This window comes from Dipodomys merriami, unplaced genomic scaffold, assembly GCF_024711535.1.
Source record: "Dipodomys merriami isolate MVZ:Mamm:240054 unplaced genomic scaffold, mDipMer1.0.p SCAF_90, whole genome shotgun sequence".
Classification (NCBI taxonomy): domain Eukaryota; kingdom Metazoa; phylum Chordata; class Mammalia; order Rodentia; family Heteromyidae; genus Dipodomys; species Dipodomys merriami.
This window is the reverse complement of record NW_027206513.1, coordinates 3855129-3874545: the sequence shown is the minus strand read 5'-3', so window position 1 is coordinate 3874545 and position 19417 is coordinate 3855129. Positions and strand designations below refer to the sequence as shown.

Here is a 19417-nt window from a genome sequence, read left to right as displayed (position 1 = left end):
CACTTTAGAATGTTGACACGGGGATATGGGGAGTGTGGAACCTGGTAACAGAGGAGTGTACACACTGGACTTTGGGTAGTGTGCACAATGGGATCTGTGTTGGTGGACACTGGGATCTGAGGAGTGTGGAAACAGGTACATGCAGAGTGTGGACATGGGGGTCTGGGAGTGTGGACACTGGGATAGAGGGAGTATGAACAATGGGAACTGGGGAGTGTGTACTGAGGGATCAGGGGAATGTGAACATTGGGATCTGTGGTGTGGGGACATTGTCATCTGGGGAGTGTGGACACTGTGATCTGGACAGTGTGGACACTGGAATCTATAGAGTCTGGATAGTGGGCTGTGGGTAGTTTGGACACTGTACTCTTTTGGGTGTTAAGATTTGGATATGGGGAGTTTGGAACTTGGGATCACAGGAGTGTGCACACTGGACTCTGGGTAGTATGCACACTGGGAATTGGGTTGTGTGAACACTGGGATCTGGGGAGTGTGCACCCTGGGATCTTGGAAGTGTGTACCCTGGGTTCAGAAGAGTGTGCACAGTGGACTCTGGGAATTGTGGACAATGGGATCTGAGCAGTGTGGACACTGGGATATGGGGAATGTGAACATTGGATCTGGGGATTATGGACATTGTTCTCGGTGGGGTGTGGACACCGATATCTGGGGATTCTGCACACTGAACTCTGGGTAGTGTGGATAAAGGTATCAGGGGAGTAAAGACACTGTGATTAGTGAGGTCAATAATATTGGGAGAATGTGGACACTTGAGTCCATGGACTGTGGACACTGAAGCTTGGAGAGTGTGGACAATGGGATCTAGGAAGGGTGGACACTGGGATCAGGGGAGTGGACCCTAGATCAGGACATTGTATACACTGCAATTTATGGAGTCTGGATACTAGGATGTGGGGAGTTGGGACACTGTTCTCTTTGCAGTGTTGACACTGGGATATGGGGAGTGTGGGAACTGGGATCAGAGAAGTGGGCACAATGGATTGTATGTAGTGTGCACACTGGAATCTGAGAGGGTGGACACAGGGATCTGGGGAGTGTGTACACTGGGATAGGGGGGAATGTGCTCACTGAGATCTAGGGAGTGCGAATCCTGAAATCTGAGGACTGTGGACACTGAGATCTGGGGAGAGTGGACACTGGTACCTGTAAAGTTTGGACACTGATATAAGGGGTGTGTGAACTCTGGGTTGAGGGGAGTATGAACACTTGGCTCTGGGGAATCTGGACAATGGGATCTGGGGATTGTACACTGGAATCTGGGCACTGTACACTGGGCAGGGTGGGCACTGGAATATTTGGAGTCTGGATACTGGGATGTGAGGAGTTTGCACACTGTTTTCTTTAGAGTGTTGACACTTGGATATGGGAAGTGTGGAATCTGGAATTATGGGACTGTGCTCACTGGACTCTGCATTGTGTGGATACAAGGATCTGTGAGGGTACACCAGGGGATCCATGGCGTTTGGACACTGTGATTTGGAGAGTGTAGACACGGGGATCTGGGAATTGGGCACTGGGATCTATGGAGTTGGAAACTGGAATAGGGAGATTGTGCACACTGGGATCTGGGGAGTGTGAACACTGATCTGGGCAGTGTGGACACTGGAATCTGTGGAGTCTGGATATTGGGATGTAGGGAGTTTGGACATTGTACTCTTTGGGGTGTTAACATTTGGATATGGGGAGCATGGAACCTGGGATCAGAGGAGTGTGCACACTGGACTCTGGGTAGTGTGCTCACTGGGATTTAGCTTGGTGGACACTGAGATCTGAGGAGTGTGGACACTGGGATTGGGAGTGTGTGGACACATGAATCTGGGATTGTGGACACTGGGATAGCGGGAGTGTGAACAATCAGATTGGGGAGTACGTACCCTGGGAGCGGGGAAATGGGAACACTGGGATTTGTGGTGTGAGGATATTGGCATCTGGGGAGTGTGGACACTGTGATCTGGCCATGTGTGGACACTGGAATCTATGGAGTCAGGATATTGCAATATGGGCAGTTTGGACACTGTACTCTTTTGGGTGTTAACTTTGGGATATGGGTAGTGTGGAACCTGGGATCAGAGGGGTGTGCACACTGGACTCTGGGTAGAATGCACAATGGGATCTGGGTTGGTGCACGCTGGGATGTGGAGAGTATGGACACAGGAATCTAGGAGTGTGGACAATGGGATCTATGGAGTTTAGAAACTGGAATAGGGGGATTATGCACACTGGGGTCTGGGAAATGTGGACATTGGGATCTGGAGAGTGAGAACATGGAGATCTTGGAGTGTGGACACTGGGATGTGGGGAGTGTGGACGCTTGCAATTGAATAATGTGAACACTGGGATCTTGGGAGTGTGAACACTAGGATCTTGGGATTGTGGACATGGTATCTAGGGAGTGTGGATACTGAGATCTTGTGAGTGGGGACACTTTGATCTTGGGAATGTGGAAACTGATATCTGGGGAGTGTGGATACTGGGATCTGGAATGTGTGGATTCAGGTATCTGGGAGCGGGGATTCTGGGATCAGGCCATTGTAGACACTAGGATAGGTGGAGAGTGCACAGTGGGATCTAGGAAGTATGGACACTGGAGGAGGGGGAGTATTAACTCTGGATATGGGAACTATGAATACTGGGATCTTGGGAATGTGCACATTGAGATCTGGGGAGTGTGGACACTGTAATCTATGGAATCTGGGGTGTGTGGAGTATGGATACTGGGATCTGGGCAGTGTAGACACTGGAATCTATGGATTCTGGATACTGGGATGAGGGGATTTTATACACTGTATTGTCTTTGGAGTTTTGACATGGGATACGGGGAGTGTGGAACCTGGTATTACAGGATTGTGCACACTGAACTCTGGGTAGTATGGACACTGGGATCTGGGTGAGTGGGCAATGGGATCTGGGGAGTTTTGACACTGTGATCTGGAAAGTGTTGACACGGGGGTCTTGGAGTGTGGACAGTGGCATCTGGGTAGTGTGGACACTGTTTTCTGGGGAGTATGGACACTGGGCTCTGGAGAGTGTGGACACAGAAATCTGGGGAGTGTGGACACTGGTCCCTGTGGAGTGTGAACAATGATATCTGGGAAGTGTGGACACTGGGATCTGGGGAGTGTGGATACTGATAACTGGAGAGTGTGGACTCAGGGATCTGGAGGTGTGGATACTGGGATCTTGGGAGTATGAACACTGGTATAAGGGAGTGTGCACACTGGGATCCTGGGAGTGGAGTGTGGACACTGGGAACAGTGGACTGTGGACACTGGGATCTGGAGAATGTGGACACTGGGATCTTGAGAATGAGGACACTTGGATTTGGGTAGTGTGAATCCTAGAATGTTGGCAGTGTAGACACCGGACTCTATGAATTGTGGACACTGGGATCTGGAGAGTTTGGACATTGGTATCTGGGGAGTGTGGGCACTGGAACTTGTACATTGTGAACACTGGGTTATTGGGAGTAAGAACATTGGACTCTGCTGAGTGTGGACACTGTGCTCTCTGGGGTATGGACACTGTGCTCTGTGGGGTGTGGACACTGGCATCTGGGGAGTCTTCACACTGCACTCTGGGGAGTGTTGATTCTGGATCTGGGCAGTTTGGACAGTGGAATCTATGGACTCTGGATACTGGGATGTGGGGAGTTTGGACACTACTCATTGAAGTGTTGACGCTGGGATACGGGGAGTGTGGAACCTGGGATTAGAGAAGTGTGCACACTCGACTGTCGGTAGTGTGCACACCAGGATCTGAGGAGTGTGGACACTGGGATATGGAGAGTGGGGACATGGGGTTCTGGGAGTTTGGACATTAGGATCTGCGGATTCGTACACTGGTGTAGTGGGAGTGTGTACACTAGTATCAGGGGAGTGTGGACATTGGGATCTGGGCAGTGTGGACACTGGGATCTTGCAAATTTGGACACTGGGAAATAGGGACTGTGGACACTGGGATCTTGGAGTGTGGTCAATGTGAATGGAGGAGTGTGGACACTGGGATCTGGGGAGTGTGCACACTGGAGTCTATGGATACAGGGAAGTGGGGAGTTTGGACACTGTAACCTTTGGAGTGCTGTCACTGAGATATGGGGAGTATGGGCCCTGGGAGCTGAGGAGTGTGCACATTGGACTCTGAGTAGTGTGCACCCTGAGATCTGCTTGTTTGGACACTAGGATCTGGGGAGTGAAGACACTGGGATCTCGGGAGTGAGGATATTGGACTCTGAGGAGTGTGCACCCTGGACTCTGAGGAGTGTGCACATTGGGATCAAGGATTGTGGACACTGGGATGCTGAAACTATGGAATCTGGATACTGGGATATGAGGAGTTTCGACGCTCTACTCTTTGGAATGGGGACCATGGGATTTGAGGAGTGTGCACACTGGTCACTGGGTATTGTGAACACTGTGATCTGGGGAGTGTGGACACTGGGATAGGGGGAGTGTGCCCACTTGGATCAGGGTTCTGCAAATACAGGGATCTTGGGAGTGTGGACACTGGGATGGTGGGAGTGTGGACACTGGGATCTGGCAGTGTGGACACTGGGATAAGGGAAATCTGGACACCTGGATCTGGGGAGCATGGACACTGGGATCTGGGGATTGTGAAAACTGGGATCGGGGGAGTGTGAACATTGGTATCTGGGGAGTGTGGACACCATGATGGGAGGAGTGTGGAGGGTGTATTCTGTGGAGATTGGACACTGGAGTCTGGGGACTGTGCACACTGGGATGTAGAGAGTGTGGACACTGGTATCTGGGAAATGTGAACAATGAACTCTGGGGAGTGTGGACACTGCTCTGTGAGGTGTGGACACTGCGAATTGTGTTGTGTGGACAGTGGGTCTGAGGAAAGTGCACCCTGGGATCCTGGGAGTGTGGACCCTAAGATCAGAGGAGTGTGCACAGTGGACTCAAGGTAGTGTTTACACTGGTATCTGAGCAGTTTGGCCGCTGGGATCTGGGTATTGTGCACATTGGATCTGGAGAGTGTGGACACTTTGCTCTGTGGGTTGTGGCCACTGTCATCTGGGGAGTCTGCACATGCACTCTGGGGAGTGTGAACATTGGTATCTGGGGAGTGTGGACACTGTGATTAGTGAGGACGCTAAGATATGGGGAATGTGGACACTTGAGTCCATGCACTGTGGACATTGAAGCTTTGGGAATGTGGAGACTGGGACCTAGGGAGAGTAGACACTGAGATCTGGGGAGTGTGGACCCTGGATCTGGGCAGTGTATACACTACAATCTAAGGAGTCTGGTTACTGGGATATGGAGACTTGGGACACTGTACTCTTTGTATTGTTGACACTGGGATATGTGGAGTGTGGAACCTGGGATCTGAGAAGTGGGCACATTGGACTGTTGGTAATGTGCACACTTGGATCTGGGTTGGCAGACACTGGCATCTGAGGAGTGTGGACACTGGGATTGGGAGAGTGTGGGCACAGGAATCTGGGAGTGTGGACACTGGGATAGGGGCAGTGTGAACAATGGGAACTGGGGAGTGTCTACCCTGTGATTGGGGGAATGTGAACATTGGGATCTGTGGTGTGGGGACATTGGCATCTGGGGAGTGTGGACACTGCACTGTGATCTAGGCAGTGTTGAATCTATGGAGTCGGGATATTGGGATGTGGGGAGTTTGGACACTGTACTCTTTTGGATGTTAACATTGGGATATGGGGAGTGTGGAACCTGGGATCAGAGGAATGTGTACACTGGACTCTGGGTAGTGTGCACACTGGGAATTGGGTTGTGTGAACCCAGGGATCTTGGTAGTGTGGACACTGGGTTCAAAAGAGTGAGCACACTGGACTCTGGGTCGTCCAGTGCACACTGAATCTGAGCAGTGTGGACACAGGGATACGGTTAGTTTGAACATTGGATCTGTGGAGTATGGACACTGTAATGGGTGGGGTGTGGACACCGGCATCTGGGGAGTCTGCACACTGAACTCGGTAGTGTGGATAAGGGTATCAGGGGAGTGAAGACACTGTGATTAGTGAGCACACTAAGATCTGGGGAATGTGGACACTTGAGTCCATGGACTGTGGACACTAACGAGTGGGGAGTGTGGACCCTCCTCTGATCCCAGGATCCACACGCCCCATATCCCAGTGTCAACATTCCAAAGAATGCAGTGTCCGAACTCCCCATATCCCAGTATCCACACTCTATAGATTCCAGTGTCCACACTGCCCAAATCCCAATATCCACCGTCAAATGATCCCAGTATCTTGGGAGTGGGGACACTGGGATCTTGGGAATGTGGACACTGATATCTGGGGAGTGTGGATACTGGGATCTGGAAAGCGTATACTGGTGATCTGAAAATGTGGATACTGGGATTAGGGCCATATGGACACTGGTTTAGGGAAGTGTGCCCACCGGTATCTGCATAATGTGGACACTGGGATAGGGGGAGTTTTAATTCTGGATCGTGGGAGTATGAACACTGGGAACTTGTGAGTGTGGACATTGAGATCTGGGAAGTGTGGACACTGGAATCTATGGACTCTGGGGTTGGGGAGTATGGACAATGGGATCTTGGCAGTGTGGACACTGGAATCTCTGGATTCTGGAGGCTGGGATGTTGGAAGTTTGGACACTGTACTACTCTTTGGAGTGTTAACACTCGGATATGGGGAGTGTGGACATTAGGATCTGTGGAGTTTGGAGACTGGGATCTGGAGAGTGTGGACACTGGGATCTTGGGAGTGTAGACACTTTGATCTGGGCAATGTGGATCCTAGGCTGTTGGGAGTGTGGACACCAGACTCTGTGAATCGTGGACACTGGGATCTGTCGAGTTTGGAAATGGTACCTGCATAGTGTGGACACTGGGCCTTGTGGATTGTGGACACTGGTACCTTTGGAATAAGAACATTGGACTCTGCTGAGTGTGGACACTGTGATCTATGGGGTGCGGACACTAGGAATTTGGATGTGTGGAAACTGGGTCTGAGGAATGTGCACCCAGGAATCTGTGGAGTGTGGAATCTGGGATCATAGGAGTGTGCACACTGGACTCTGTGTAATGTGTACACTGGAATCTTGGAGGGTGAACACTGGATTTGGGGTGTATGGACACTGGGATCTGGGGAGTTTGTACACTGGTATAGGGAGAGTGTGAAAACTGGGATCTGGGGAGTATGAACATTGGGATCTAGGGAGTGTGGTCAATGGGATCTGGGGAGTGGGAACACTGGGATCAGAGGAGAGTGTACACAGGGATCTGTGAGTGTGGACACTGGGACCTGGCGAGTGTGGACACTGAGAGTGTTGCCACTGGGATCAGGAAAATGTGAACCCTAGGATCTGGGAAGTGTGGACACTGGGATCTTGGGAGTGTGGACACTGGGTTCTAGGGAGTGTGGACACTGGAATATTAGGATTGTGGTCACTCGGTTTTTGGGAGTGTGGACACTGGGATCTGGGCAATGTGGATCCTGGGATTTGGGGAATGTGAACACTGGACTCTTTGTATTGTGCACACTAGGATCTGGGGAGTGTAGACACGTGAAAATGGGAAAGTAGACACCAGATTTGGGAAGTTTGTACACTGATATACGAGGAGTTTGTACATTGGAATCTGGGGAGTGTGGACATTGGATCTGTTGATTGTGTACACTGGGATCATGGGAGTTTGTACAATGGTATATGGGGAGTGTGGACATTGGGATCGGGGGAGTGTGTACACTCGGATCAGGGGAGTGTGTACCCTGGGATCGGGGGAGTATGAACATTGGGATCTGGGGAATATGGACATTGGGATCTAGGGAGTGTGAACACTGGGATCTTGGCAGTGAGGACATTGGACTCTGAGGAATGTGCAACCTGGACTCTGAGGAGTGTGCATATTGGGATCTAGGAGTGTGGCAGGATCTCTGAATCTATGGAGTCTGGACACTAGAATATGAGGAGTTTGGACACTCTATCAACTGGACACTGTGATATGGGGAGTGTGGACCATGGAATTTGAGGTGTGTGCACACTGTTCTCTGGGTAATGTGCACACTGAGATCTGGGAATGTGGACACTGGGATCTGGGGAGTGTGGACACTGGTATAGGGGGAGTGTGCCCACTTGGATCGGGGTTCTGTGAACACTGGGATGTTGGGAGTGTGGACACTGGGAAGTTGGGAGTGTGGACACTGGGATGTTGGGAGTATGGACACTGGGATCTGAGGAATGTTGACACTGGGATCTGGCAGTTTGGACACTGGGATCAGGGAAGTCTGGAAGCTTGGATCTGGGGACTATGAACACTGGAGTCTGGGGAATGTGCACACTGGGACCTAGGGAGAGTGGACACTGATATCTGGGAAATGTACTCTGTGGATTATGGACACTGGGATCTTAGTAGTGAGGACACTGGACTCTGGAGAGTGTGGACACTGCTCTGTGGGGGGGGTGGACACTGGGAATTGTATTGTGTGGACAGTGGGTCTGAGGAAAGTGCACCCAGGGATCTGGGGAGTGTGGATCCTAAGATCAGAGGAGTGTGCACTCTGGACTGTGGGTAGTGTGTACACTGATATCTGAGCAATGAGGCCACTGGGATCTGGGTATTATGCACATTGTATCTTTGGAGTGTGGACACTGTTCTCTGTGGGGTGTGGCCACTGGCATCTGGGGAGTCTGCACATTGCACTCTGGGAAGTGTGGAAACTGGTATCTGTGGAGTGTGGACACTGTGATTATTGAGGACACTAAGATCTGAGGAATGTGGACACTTGAGTCCATGCACTATAGACATTGAAGAGTGGAGAGTGTGTACACTGGGATCTTGGGAGGATAGACACTGGGATTTAGGCAGTGTGGACACTGGAATCTATGAAGTCTGTACACTGGGGTGTGGGGAGTTTGAACACTGTATTCTTTGGAATGTTGACACTGGGATATGGGGAGTGTGGATCCTAGGATTAGAGGAGGGTGCATACTGGATTCTGGGTCATGTGAACACTGGGATGTGGGAGGGTGTGCACTGGGATATGGAGAGGGAGTACACAGGAACCTGGCACTTTGGGCACTGGAATCTTTGGTGTTTGGAAACTAGAATAAGGGGAATGTGCACACTGGGATCTGGAGAGTGAGACCACGGAGATCTGGGAGTGTGGACACTGGGATCTGGGGATTGTGGACACTGGGATCTTGGGAATGTGAACACTAGGATCTTGGGATTGTGGACACTGGGATCAAGGGAGTGTGGACACTGGGATCTTGTAAGTGGGGACACTGGGATATTGAGAATGTGGACACTGATATCTGGCGAGTGTGGGATCTGGAATTGTGGACTCGGGATTCTGGGAGTGTGGACACTGGGGTCAGGGCAGTTTGGACACTGGGATGGGGGAGCATGGACATTGAGACGTGGGGAGTGTGGACACCGGAACCTATGGATTCTGGGGTGTGGGAAATATTGACACAGGGATCTGGGCAGTGTGGACCCTGGAATCTATGGATTCTGGATACTGGGTTGTGGGAAGTTTGGACACTGTACTACTCTTTGGAGTGTTGACACTGGGATATGGTGAGTATGGAACCTGGGATTACAGGAGTGTGCACACTGAACTCTGGGCACTATGGACACTGGGATCTGGGTGGGTGGACAATGGGATTTGGGACATTGGACACTGTGATCAGGAGAGTGTGGTCACTGATGTCTGGGAGTGTGGACACTGGCTTCTGTGTATTGTGGACACTATTTTCTGGGGATTCTGTGTATTGTGGTCACTGGGATATGGGGAGTGTGGACACTGGGATCGGGGGAATGTGTACACTGGGATTGGGGGAGTGTGGACACTGGGTTCTGGGGAGAATGGACACTGGAATCTGGGGAGTGTGGACACTGGGATTTAGGGAATTTGCACACTGGACTCTGGGGAGTGTGAACAATAATATCTGGGAAGTGTGGACACTGGGATCTGTGGAGTGTGGAGACTGACATCTGGAGAGTGTGGACTCGGCATCTGGCAGTGTGGATACTGGGATCTTGGGAGTGTGGACACTTGGATAAGGGAGTGTGCACACTGGGATCTGGGGATTGTGGACACTGTGATCTGTGGACTGTGGACACTGGGATCTGGAGAGTGTAGATACTGGGATCTTAGGAGTGTGGACACTTGGATCTGGACAATGTGGATCCTAGGATGTTTTGAGTGTAGACACTGGACTCTGTGAATCATGGACACTGGGATCTGGAGAGTGTGGACACTGGTATCTGGGGAGTGGACACTGGACCTTATGAATTGTGGACACTGGGATCTTGGGACTAAGAAAATGGGACTCTGCTGAGTGTAGACACTATGCTCTGTGGGAAGACTTGAAAGCAGTGAAATGTTCTTATGTTGCGATGACTCAGAACGTGATTCTGAGTGTTCCTGGCAGAGGTCATTCGGCTCAACACAACCGTGGAGTATTTAGAGGCTGATATGTCTGTTGCCTTCCATAGAAATGCATGGAAATAGGTCGCGTCCAAAACAACGGATGTCTGGTTCTCAAATCTTCAACATAGTGCTCTTAGTAGACATTCAACTTACTCCTCAGGTTGAGGAGAGTGTAGCAGTAAAAGCTCTAATCAGCAGGACTCAGGTGAGAGGAAGGAGAAGGAGATATTCCCAGTCAGCTGGCAGTCCCCTATGGGGACAAGCCCAACTGAACACAATGTCTGAATGCTTGCAACCGCTGCAGAGCTCTGCAGGCGCAATCGTGCAGCAATACAAACTGAGTAACCTTGCAAAACTTCAGCTGTATAGAAGAAACCACGTAGAATTTAGAAGGAGATATTAACCCGTAACACCTGTAGGCCTACAGGCTGCAAGATTCTGGAATTCTTCCTAAGAAGCTTTGAAAGCAGTGAAATGCTCTTATGTTGTGGTGACTAGGAACCTCATTCTGTGTGTTCCCAGCAGAGGTCATTCGGCTCAACACAACCATGGAGTATTTAGAGATTGATATTTCTGGTGCCATCCATAGCAATGGATAGCAGAGGTCGCATCCAAAAGAATGGAAAGCTAGTTCTCAAATGCTGAACACAGTGCCCTAAGTAAAGGATCAACCTACTCCTCAGGTTGAGGAGAGTGTAGTGGTAAAAGCTCTAATAAGCTGGACTCAGGTGGGAGGAAGGAGAAGGGGATATTCTCAATAAGCTGGCAGTGTCTTACAGGACAAGCACAATTGAACACCACCTCTGAATGCTTGCAACTGCTGCAGAGCTCTGCAGGTGCACTTGTGCAGCAACGCAAACTGAGTAACCTGGCAAAACTTCAGGTGTATAGAAAAATCCATATAGGGTTTAGACGGACATATGAACCTGGAACACCTGTGGTCCTGCCGGCTGCAAGAATCTGGAATTCTTCCTAAGAAGCCTTGAAAGCAGTGAAATACTCTTCTGCTGCAATGATTCAGAACCTCATTCTGAGTGATCCCGGCAGAGCTCATTCGGCTCAACACCACCCTGGAGTATTTAGAGGCTGATATTCCGGTGCCATCCATAGTAATGGATGGACATAGCTCGCATCCAAAACAACAGAAGTCTGGTTTTCAAATCTTCAACTCAGTTCCCTGAGTAGAGGAACAACTTACTACTAAAGTTGAGGAGAGTGTAGCCATAAAAGCTCTAATCAGCAGGAATCAAGTGGGAGGAATGAGAAGCAGATATTCCCAGTGTGCTGGCACCAATTTCGGCAACGAGTACAACAGAGCGCCACATTTGAATGCTTGCAATTCATGCAGAGCGCTGCAGGAGCAATTGTGCAGCAATACAAACTGAGTAACCTTGCTAAACTTCATCTGTGTAGAAGAAACCACATAGGATTTAGAGGGAGATATGAACCCAAAACACCTGAGGGCCTGCTGGTTGCAAGAGTCTGGAATTCTTCCTAAAAAGCATTGAAAGCAGTGAAATGCTCTTATGTTGCCATGACTATGAACCTCATTCTGAGTGTTCACGGCAGAGGCAATTCGGTTCAACACAACCGTGGAGTATTTAGAAGTTGATCTTTCCAGTGCCGTCCATAGCAATGGAAGAACATAGGTCGCATCCAAACAATGGAAGTCTGTTTCTCAAGTCTTCAACACAGTGCTCTAAGTAGAGGTTCAACTTACTGCTCAGCTGGAGGAGAGTGTAGCGGTAAAAGCTGTAATCAGCAGGACTCAGGTGGGAGGAAGGAGAAGCAGATATTCTCAGTCAGCTGGCAGTGTCCTATGGGGACAGGCCCAACTGAACACAACGTCTGAATGCTTGCAACCACTGCAGAGCTCTGCAGGTGCAATCGTGCAGCAATGCAAACTGAGTAACCTTGCAAAACTTCATCTGTGTAGAAGAAACCACATAGGATTTAGAAGGAGATATTAACCCGTAACACCTGTGGGTCTACAGGCTGCAAGAGTCTGGAATTCTTCCTAAGAAGCCTTGAAAGCAGTGAAATGCTCTTATGATGCGGTGACTCAGAGCCTCATTCTGTGTGTTCCAGTAGAGGTCTTTCGTCTCCACACAACCATGGAGTATTTAGATGCTGATATTTCCAGTGCCTTCCATAGCAATGGATGGACATAGGTCGTGTCCAAAACAATGGAATTCTGGTTCTCAAATCTGCAACACAGTGTCATAAGTAGAGGTTCAACTTACTCCTCAACTTGAAGAGAGTGTAACATAAAAGCTCTAATCAGCAAGCCTCAGGTGGGAGGAAGGAGAAGCAGATATTCCCCAGTCAGCAGGCAGCGTCCTATGGGGACAAGCACAATTGAGTGCCAAGTCTGAATATTTGCAACTGCTGCAAAGCTCTGCAAGCACAAGTGTGCAGCAATGCAAACTGAGAAACCTTGCAAAACTTCAGCTGTGTAGAAGAAACTACGAAGGATTTAACGGAGATATGAACCCGGAACACCTGTGAGCCTGCTGGTTGCAAGAATCTGTAATACTTCTAAAGAACCCTTGAAAGCAGTGAAATGATCTTATGTTGCGATGACTCAGACCTCATTCTGAGTGTTCCCAGCTGAGGTCATTTGGCTCAACAGCAACCTGGAATATTTAGAGGCTGATATTACCAGTGCTGTCCATAGCAGTGGATGGACATAGGTTGTGTCCAAAACAATGAAAGTCTGGTTCCCAAAACTTCAACACAGTGCCCTAAGTAGAGATTCAACTTACTCCTCAGGTTGGGGAGCATGTAGAAATAAAAGCTCTAATTAGCAGGACTGAAGTGGGAGGAACAAGAAGCAGATATTCCCAGTCAGCTGGCAGCATCTACGAGGACAAGCACAACTGAACACCATGTCTGAATGCATGCAACCACTGCAGAGCACAGCAGGTGCAGTTGTACAGCAATGCAAACTGAGTAACCTTGAAAACTTCAGCTGTGTAGAAGAAACCACGTAGGATTTGGAAGGAAATATGAACACGGAACTCCTGTGGACCTGCCTTCTGCAAGAGTCTGGAATTCTTCCTTAAAAGCCTTGAAAGCAGTGAAATGCTCTTATGTTTTGGTGACTCGGAACCTCATTCTGAGTGCTCCTGGCAGAGGTCATTCGGCTCAAAACAACCATGGAGTATTTAGAAGCTGATATTTCCCGTGTTTTCCATAGCCATGGATGGACATAGGTCGCATCCAAAACAAAGGAATTCTGGTTCTCAAATCTTCAACACAGTGCCCTAAGTCGAGGTTCAACTTTCTTCTTAGTTTGAGGAGAGTGTATCAGGAAACGCTCTAATAAGCAAGACTCCGGTGGTAGGAAGGAGAAGCAGATATTCCCAGTCAGCAGGTAGAGTCCTATGGGGACAAGCACAACTGAATGCCAAGTCTGAATATTTGCAACCACTGCAAAGTTATGCAGGCACAATTGTGCAGCAATGCAAACTGAGAAACCTTGCAAAACTTCAGATGTGTAGAAGAAACCATGAAGGATTTAACGGAGATATGAACCTGGAACACCTGTGAGCCTGCCAACTGCAAGAATCTGGAATACTTCTAAAGAACCCTCGAAAGCAGTGAAATGCTCTTATGTTGCGATAACTCAGACCTCATTCTGAGTGTTCCCGGCAGAGGTCAATTGGCTCAACACCACCCTGGAATATTTAGAGGCTGATATTACTGGTGCTGTCCATAGCAATGGATGGACATAGGTCGTGTCCAAAACAACAGAAATCTGGTTCTCAAAACTTCAACACAGTGCCCTAAGTAGAGATTCAACTTACTCCTCAGGCTGGGGAGTGTGTAGAGATTAAAAACTCTAATTAGCAGGACTCAGGTGGGAGGAATGAGAAGCGGATATTCCCAGTCAGCTGGCAGCGTCCTACTGATAAAAGAACAACTGAAAGCCAAGTCTGAATGCTTGCAACCGCAGCAGAGCTCTGCAGGTGCAATTATAAGCAATGCACACTGAGTAACCTTGCAAAACTTCAGGTGTGTAGAAGAAAACACATAGGATTTAGAAGGAGTTATGAACCCGGAACAACTGTGGCCCTGCTGGCTGCAAGAATCTGGAATTCTTCTTAAGAAGCCTTGAAAGCAGTGAAATGCTCTTATGTTGTGGTGAATTGGAACCTCATTCTGTGTGTTCCCAGCAGAGCTCATTCGGCTCAACACAACCATGGAGTATTTAGACGTTGATATTTCTGGTGCCGTTCATAGGTATGGATGGACATAAGTCACATCCAAAACAACAGAAGTCTGGTTCTCAAATCTTCAACACAGTGCACTAAGTAGAGGTTCAAATTACTTCTCAGGTTGCAGAGAGTATAGGTGTAAAAGCTCTAATCAGCAGGACTCAGGTGGGAGGAACAAGAAGGGGATATTCCCAGTAAGCTGGCAGCGTCTTACGAGGACAAGCACAACTGAAGAGCACCTCTGAATACTTGCAACTGCTGCAGAGCTCTGGAGGTGCAATTGTACAGCAATGCAAACTGAGTAACCTTGTAAATCTTCAGGTGTGTAGAAGAAACCATATAGGGTTTAGGCAAACATATGAATCCGGAACACCTGTGCGCCATCCGGCTGCAAGAATCTGGAATTCTTTCTAAGAAGCATTGAAAGCTCTTCTGCTGCGATGATTCAGAACCTCATTCTGAGTGTTCCCAGCAGAAGTCATTCGGCTCAACACCACCCTGGATTACTTAAAGGCTGACAATTGGGGTGCCATCCATAGCAATGGATGGAAATATCTCGCGTCCAATCAATGGAAGTCTGGTTCTAAAACCTTCAACTCAGTGCCCTGAGTAGAGAATCAACTTACTCCTCAGGTTGAGGAGAGTGTATCAGTAAAAGCTCTAATCAGCAGGAGTCAGGTGGGAGGAATGAGAAATGGATACTCCCAGTAATTTGCAATAGTCTATATCAGCCTCTAAATACGGTTGTGTTGAGCCGAATGACCTCTGCCGGGAACACTCAGAATAAGGTTCTGAGTCATCACAACATAAGAGCATTTCATTGCTTTCAAGGCTTCTCAGGAAGTTTTCCAGATTCTTGTGGCCGGCAGGCCCCCAGGTGTTACAGGTTAATATCTCCTTCTAAATCCTACATGGTTTCTTCTACACCCTGAAGTTTAGCAAGGTTCATCATTTTGCATTGCTTCACAATTGTGCCTGCAGAGATCTGCTGCAGTTGCAAGCATTCAGGCATAGCAGTCAGTTGTGTTGGTACCAGTACAACACTGCCATCTGACTGGGAGCATGCACTTCCTGTTCCTCCCACCTGTGTCCTGCTGATTACAACTTTTACCGCTACACTCTCCTCAACCTGAGGAGTAAGGTGAACCTCTCCTTATGACACGGTGTTGAACATTTGAGAACCAGATTTCTGTTGTTTGCAACACGAACTTTGTCCATCCATTGCAATGGACGGCACCGGAACTATCAGTCTCTAAAAGCTCCACCGTTGTGTTGAGCCAAATGACCTCTGCTGAGAACACACCAAATGAGGCTCTGAGTCATCACAACATAACAGCATTTCTTAGCTTTCAAAGCTTCTTAGGAAGAATTGGAAAGGTTACTCAGTTTGCATTGCTGCACAATTGTGCCTGCAGAGCTCTGCAGTGGTTGCAAGCATTCAGTGGCAGCCAGTTGGGCTTCTCCCCGTAGGAAGCTGGCAGATGACTGGGAATATTCACTTCCCAATCCTCCCACTGGAGTCCTCCTGATTACAGCTTTTACCAGTACAATCTCCTCACCCTGAGGTATAAGTTGAACCTCTATTTATGGCACTGTGTTGAAGATTTGAAAACCAGACCTCAGTTGTTTGGGATGCAATCTATGTCCATGCAATTCTATGGATGGCCCCGGAAATATCAGCCTATAAATATTCCATCGTTGTGTTGAGCCGAATGACCTCTGACAGCAAAACTCAGAATGAACTTCTGAGTCATTGCAACATAAGAGCATTTCACTGCTTTCAAGGTTTCTTAGGAAGAATGCCAGATTCTTGCTGCCGGTAGGCCCCCCAGGTGTTCCAGGTAAATATCTCCTTGTAAATCCTATGTGGTTTTTTCTACCCCCCTGAAGTTTGGCAAGGATGCTGAGTTTGCATTGCTGCACGATTGCACCTGCAGTACTCTGCATCAGTTGCAAGCATTCAGACCTGGCAGCCAGTTCTGGTTCTCCCTGTAGGACACTGCCAGCTGAATGGAAATATCGTCTTCTTGTTCCTCGCACCTGAGTCCTCTTGCATACAGCTATTACCGCTATACTCGCCTCAACTTGAGGAGGAAGTTGAACTTCTACTTATGGCACTGTGTTGAAGATTTGAGAACCAGACTTCCATTGTTTAGGACGCAACCTATGTCCATCCATTGCTATGGATGGCAGCGAAACATCAGCCTCTAAATGCTCCATGGTATTATTGAGCCAAATAACTTCTGCCGGGACAGAATGAGATCCTGAGTCATCACAATATAGAGCATTTCACGACTTTCTAGGCTTCTTAAGAAGAATGCCAGATTGTTGCAGGTGGCAGGCACCCCAGGCATTCCGGGTTAATATCTCCTTCTAAATCTTACTTGATTTCTTCTACACCCCTGAAATTTGGCGAGGTTACTCAGTTTGCATTGCTGCACACTTGTGCCTGCAGAGCTCTGCAGCAGTTGCAAGCATTCAGATGTGTCAGCAAGTTGTGCTTGTCCCCGTAGGATGCTGCAAGTTAACTGGGAATAACCGCTTCCAGTTCCTCCCACCTGAGTCCTGCTGAATAGAGCTTTTACCATTACACTCTCCTCAACCTGAGGAGGAAGTTGTACCTACACTTATGACACTGTGTTGAAGATTTAACAACCAGTCTTCAGTTGTTTGGGATGCGACCTATGTCCATGCATTGGTATAGACAGAAACGGAAATATCAGTCCTTCATTGGTCCACGGTTGTGTTAGGCCAAATTACCTCTGCCAGGAGCACTCAGAATGACGTTCTGAGTCATCATAACATAAGAGCATTTCACTGCTTTCAAGGCTTTTTAGGAAGAATGCCAGAGTCTTGCGACCCGAAGGACCAGACGTGTTCCAGGTAAATATCTCCTTGTACATCAGACGTGGTTTCTTTTATATCCCTGAAGTTTGGCAAGGTTATTCAGTTTGCATTGCTTCACAATTGCACCTGCAGAGCTCTTCATCGGTTGCAAGCATTCAGACTTGGCAGCCAGTTTTGCTTGTCCCCGTAGGACACTGCCAGCTGACTGATAATATCCACTTCCAGTTCATCCCACCTGAGTCCTGCTGATTATAGCTTTTACCATTACACTCCCCTCAACCTGAGAAGGAAGTTGTACCTCTACTTATGGCATTGTGTTGAAGATTTGACAACAAGTCTTCCATTGTATGTGATGCGACCTATGTCCATCCATTGGTATGGACGGCAATGGAAATATCAGCCTTAATTGGTCCACAGTTGTGTTAAGCCAATGTACCTCTGACGGGAGCACTCAGAATGAGGTTCTGAGTCATGGCAAAATAAGAGCATTTCACTGCTTTCAAGGCTTTTTAGGAAGAATGCCAGATTCTTATTGCCGGAATGCCCAGATGTGTTCCGGGTAAATATCTCCTTGTAAATCTGACGTGGTTTCTTTTATACCCCTGAAGTTTGGCAAGGTTATTCAGTATGAATTGCTGCACAATTGCACCTGCAGAGCTCTTCAGAGGTTGCAAGCATTGAGACTTGCCAGCCAGTTGAGCTTGTCCCCATAGGACACTGCCAGCTGACTGATAATATCTGCTTCCAGTTCCTCCCACCTGAATCCTGCTGATTACAGCTTTAACGGCTACACTCTCCTCAAGCTGAGGACTAAGTTGAACCTCTACTTATGGCACTGTGTTGAGATTCTAGAAACAGACTTCCATTGTATGGGATGCAACCTATATCCATGCATTGCTATGGATGGCACCGGAAATATTAACCTCTAAATACTCCAGGGTTGTGTTGAGCCAAATGACGTCTGCCAGGAATACTCAGAAGGAGGTTCCGAGTCATTGCAACATAAGAGCATTTCTCTGCTTTCAAGACTTCTTAGGAAGAATTCCAGATTCTTGGGGCCATCAGACTCCCAAGTGTTCCGTGATAATATCTACTTGAAAATCCTACATGGTTTCTTCTACATCCCTGAAGTTTGGCAAGGTTACTCATTTTGATCTCCTGCACAATTGTTCCTGCAGAGCTATGCAGCTATTGCAAGCATTCAGAGGTGTCAGCCAGTTGGGCTTGTCCCTGTTGGACACTGCCAGCTGACTGGGAATATCCACTTCACGTTCTTCCCAACTGAATCCTGCTGATTACAGCATTTAGAGCTACATTCTCCTCAACCTGAGGAGTAAGTTAAACCTCTGCTTATGGTACTGTGTTGAAGATTTCAGAACCAGTCTTTCCTTGTTTGGGATGCAACTTTTGTTTATCAATTGCTATGGATGGAACCAGAAATAGCAGGCTCTAAATAATCCATGGTTGTGCTGAGTCGAATGAACTCTGCCAGGAACACTCAAAATCAGGTTCTGAGTAATTGGAATATAAAATCATTTCACTGCTGTCAAGGCTTCTTAGGAAGTATTCCAGATCCTTGCAGCTGGCAGCCCCCATGGGTTCTGGGTTAATATCTCCTGGTAAATCCTACATGTTTTCTTCTATACCCCTGAAGTTTGGCAAGATTACTCAGTTTGCATTGCTGCACAATTGTGCCTGCAGAGCTTTGCAGCGTTTGCAAGCATTCACACATGGCAACAAGTTGTGCTTGTCCCCGTTGGACACTGCCAGCTGACTGAGAATATGTGCTTCCCGGTCCTCCCAACTGTGTCCTGCTGATTACAGCACAATTGCGCCTGCAGAGCTCTGCAGAGGTTGCAAACATTCAGATGTGCCAGCTGGTTGTGATTGTCCTGGTAGGACACTGCCAGCAGACTGGGAAGATCGGCTT

General features: G+C 48.4%; 1 protein-coding gene across 1 annotated transcript in view; it reads right to left on the bottom strand.

The window, feature by feature from the left end:
* Positions 1–15652, bottom strand: part of LOC138821206 (mucin-2-like) — a 51317-nt gene extending 35665 nt beyond the window's left edge. Inside the window, exons 1-11 of the mRNA XM_070013299.1 lie at positions 15552–15652; positions 9980–10116; positions 8118–8253; positions 7593–7783; positions 7077–7197; positions 6856–6947; positions 6228–6358; positions 5363–5498; positions 4956–5099; positions 4479–4667; positions 1447–1556 (exon numbers count right to left, since the gene is read on the bottom strand). Coding sequence (XP_069869400.1) covers positions 1447–1556; positions 4479–4667; positions 4956–5099; positions 5363–5498; positions 6228–6358; positions 6856–6947; positions 7077–7197; positions 7593–7783; positions 8118–8253; positions 9980–10116; positions 15552–15652 — 1488 coding nt within the window. The remainder of the gene's footprint in view (positions 1–1446; positions 1557–4478; positions 4668–4955; positions 5100–5362; positions 5499–6227; positions 6359–6855; positions 6948–7076; positions 7198–7592; positions 7784–8117; positions 8254–9979; positions 10117–15551) is intronic.
* Positions 15653–19417: the final 3765 nt, after the last annotated feature.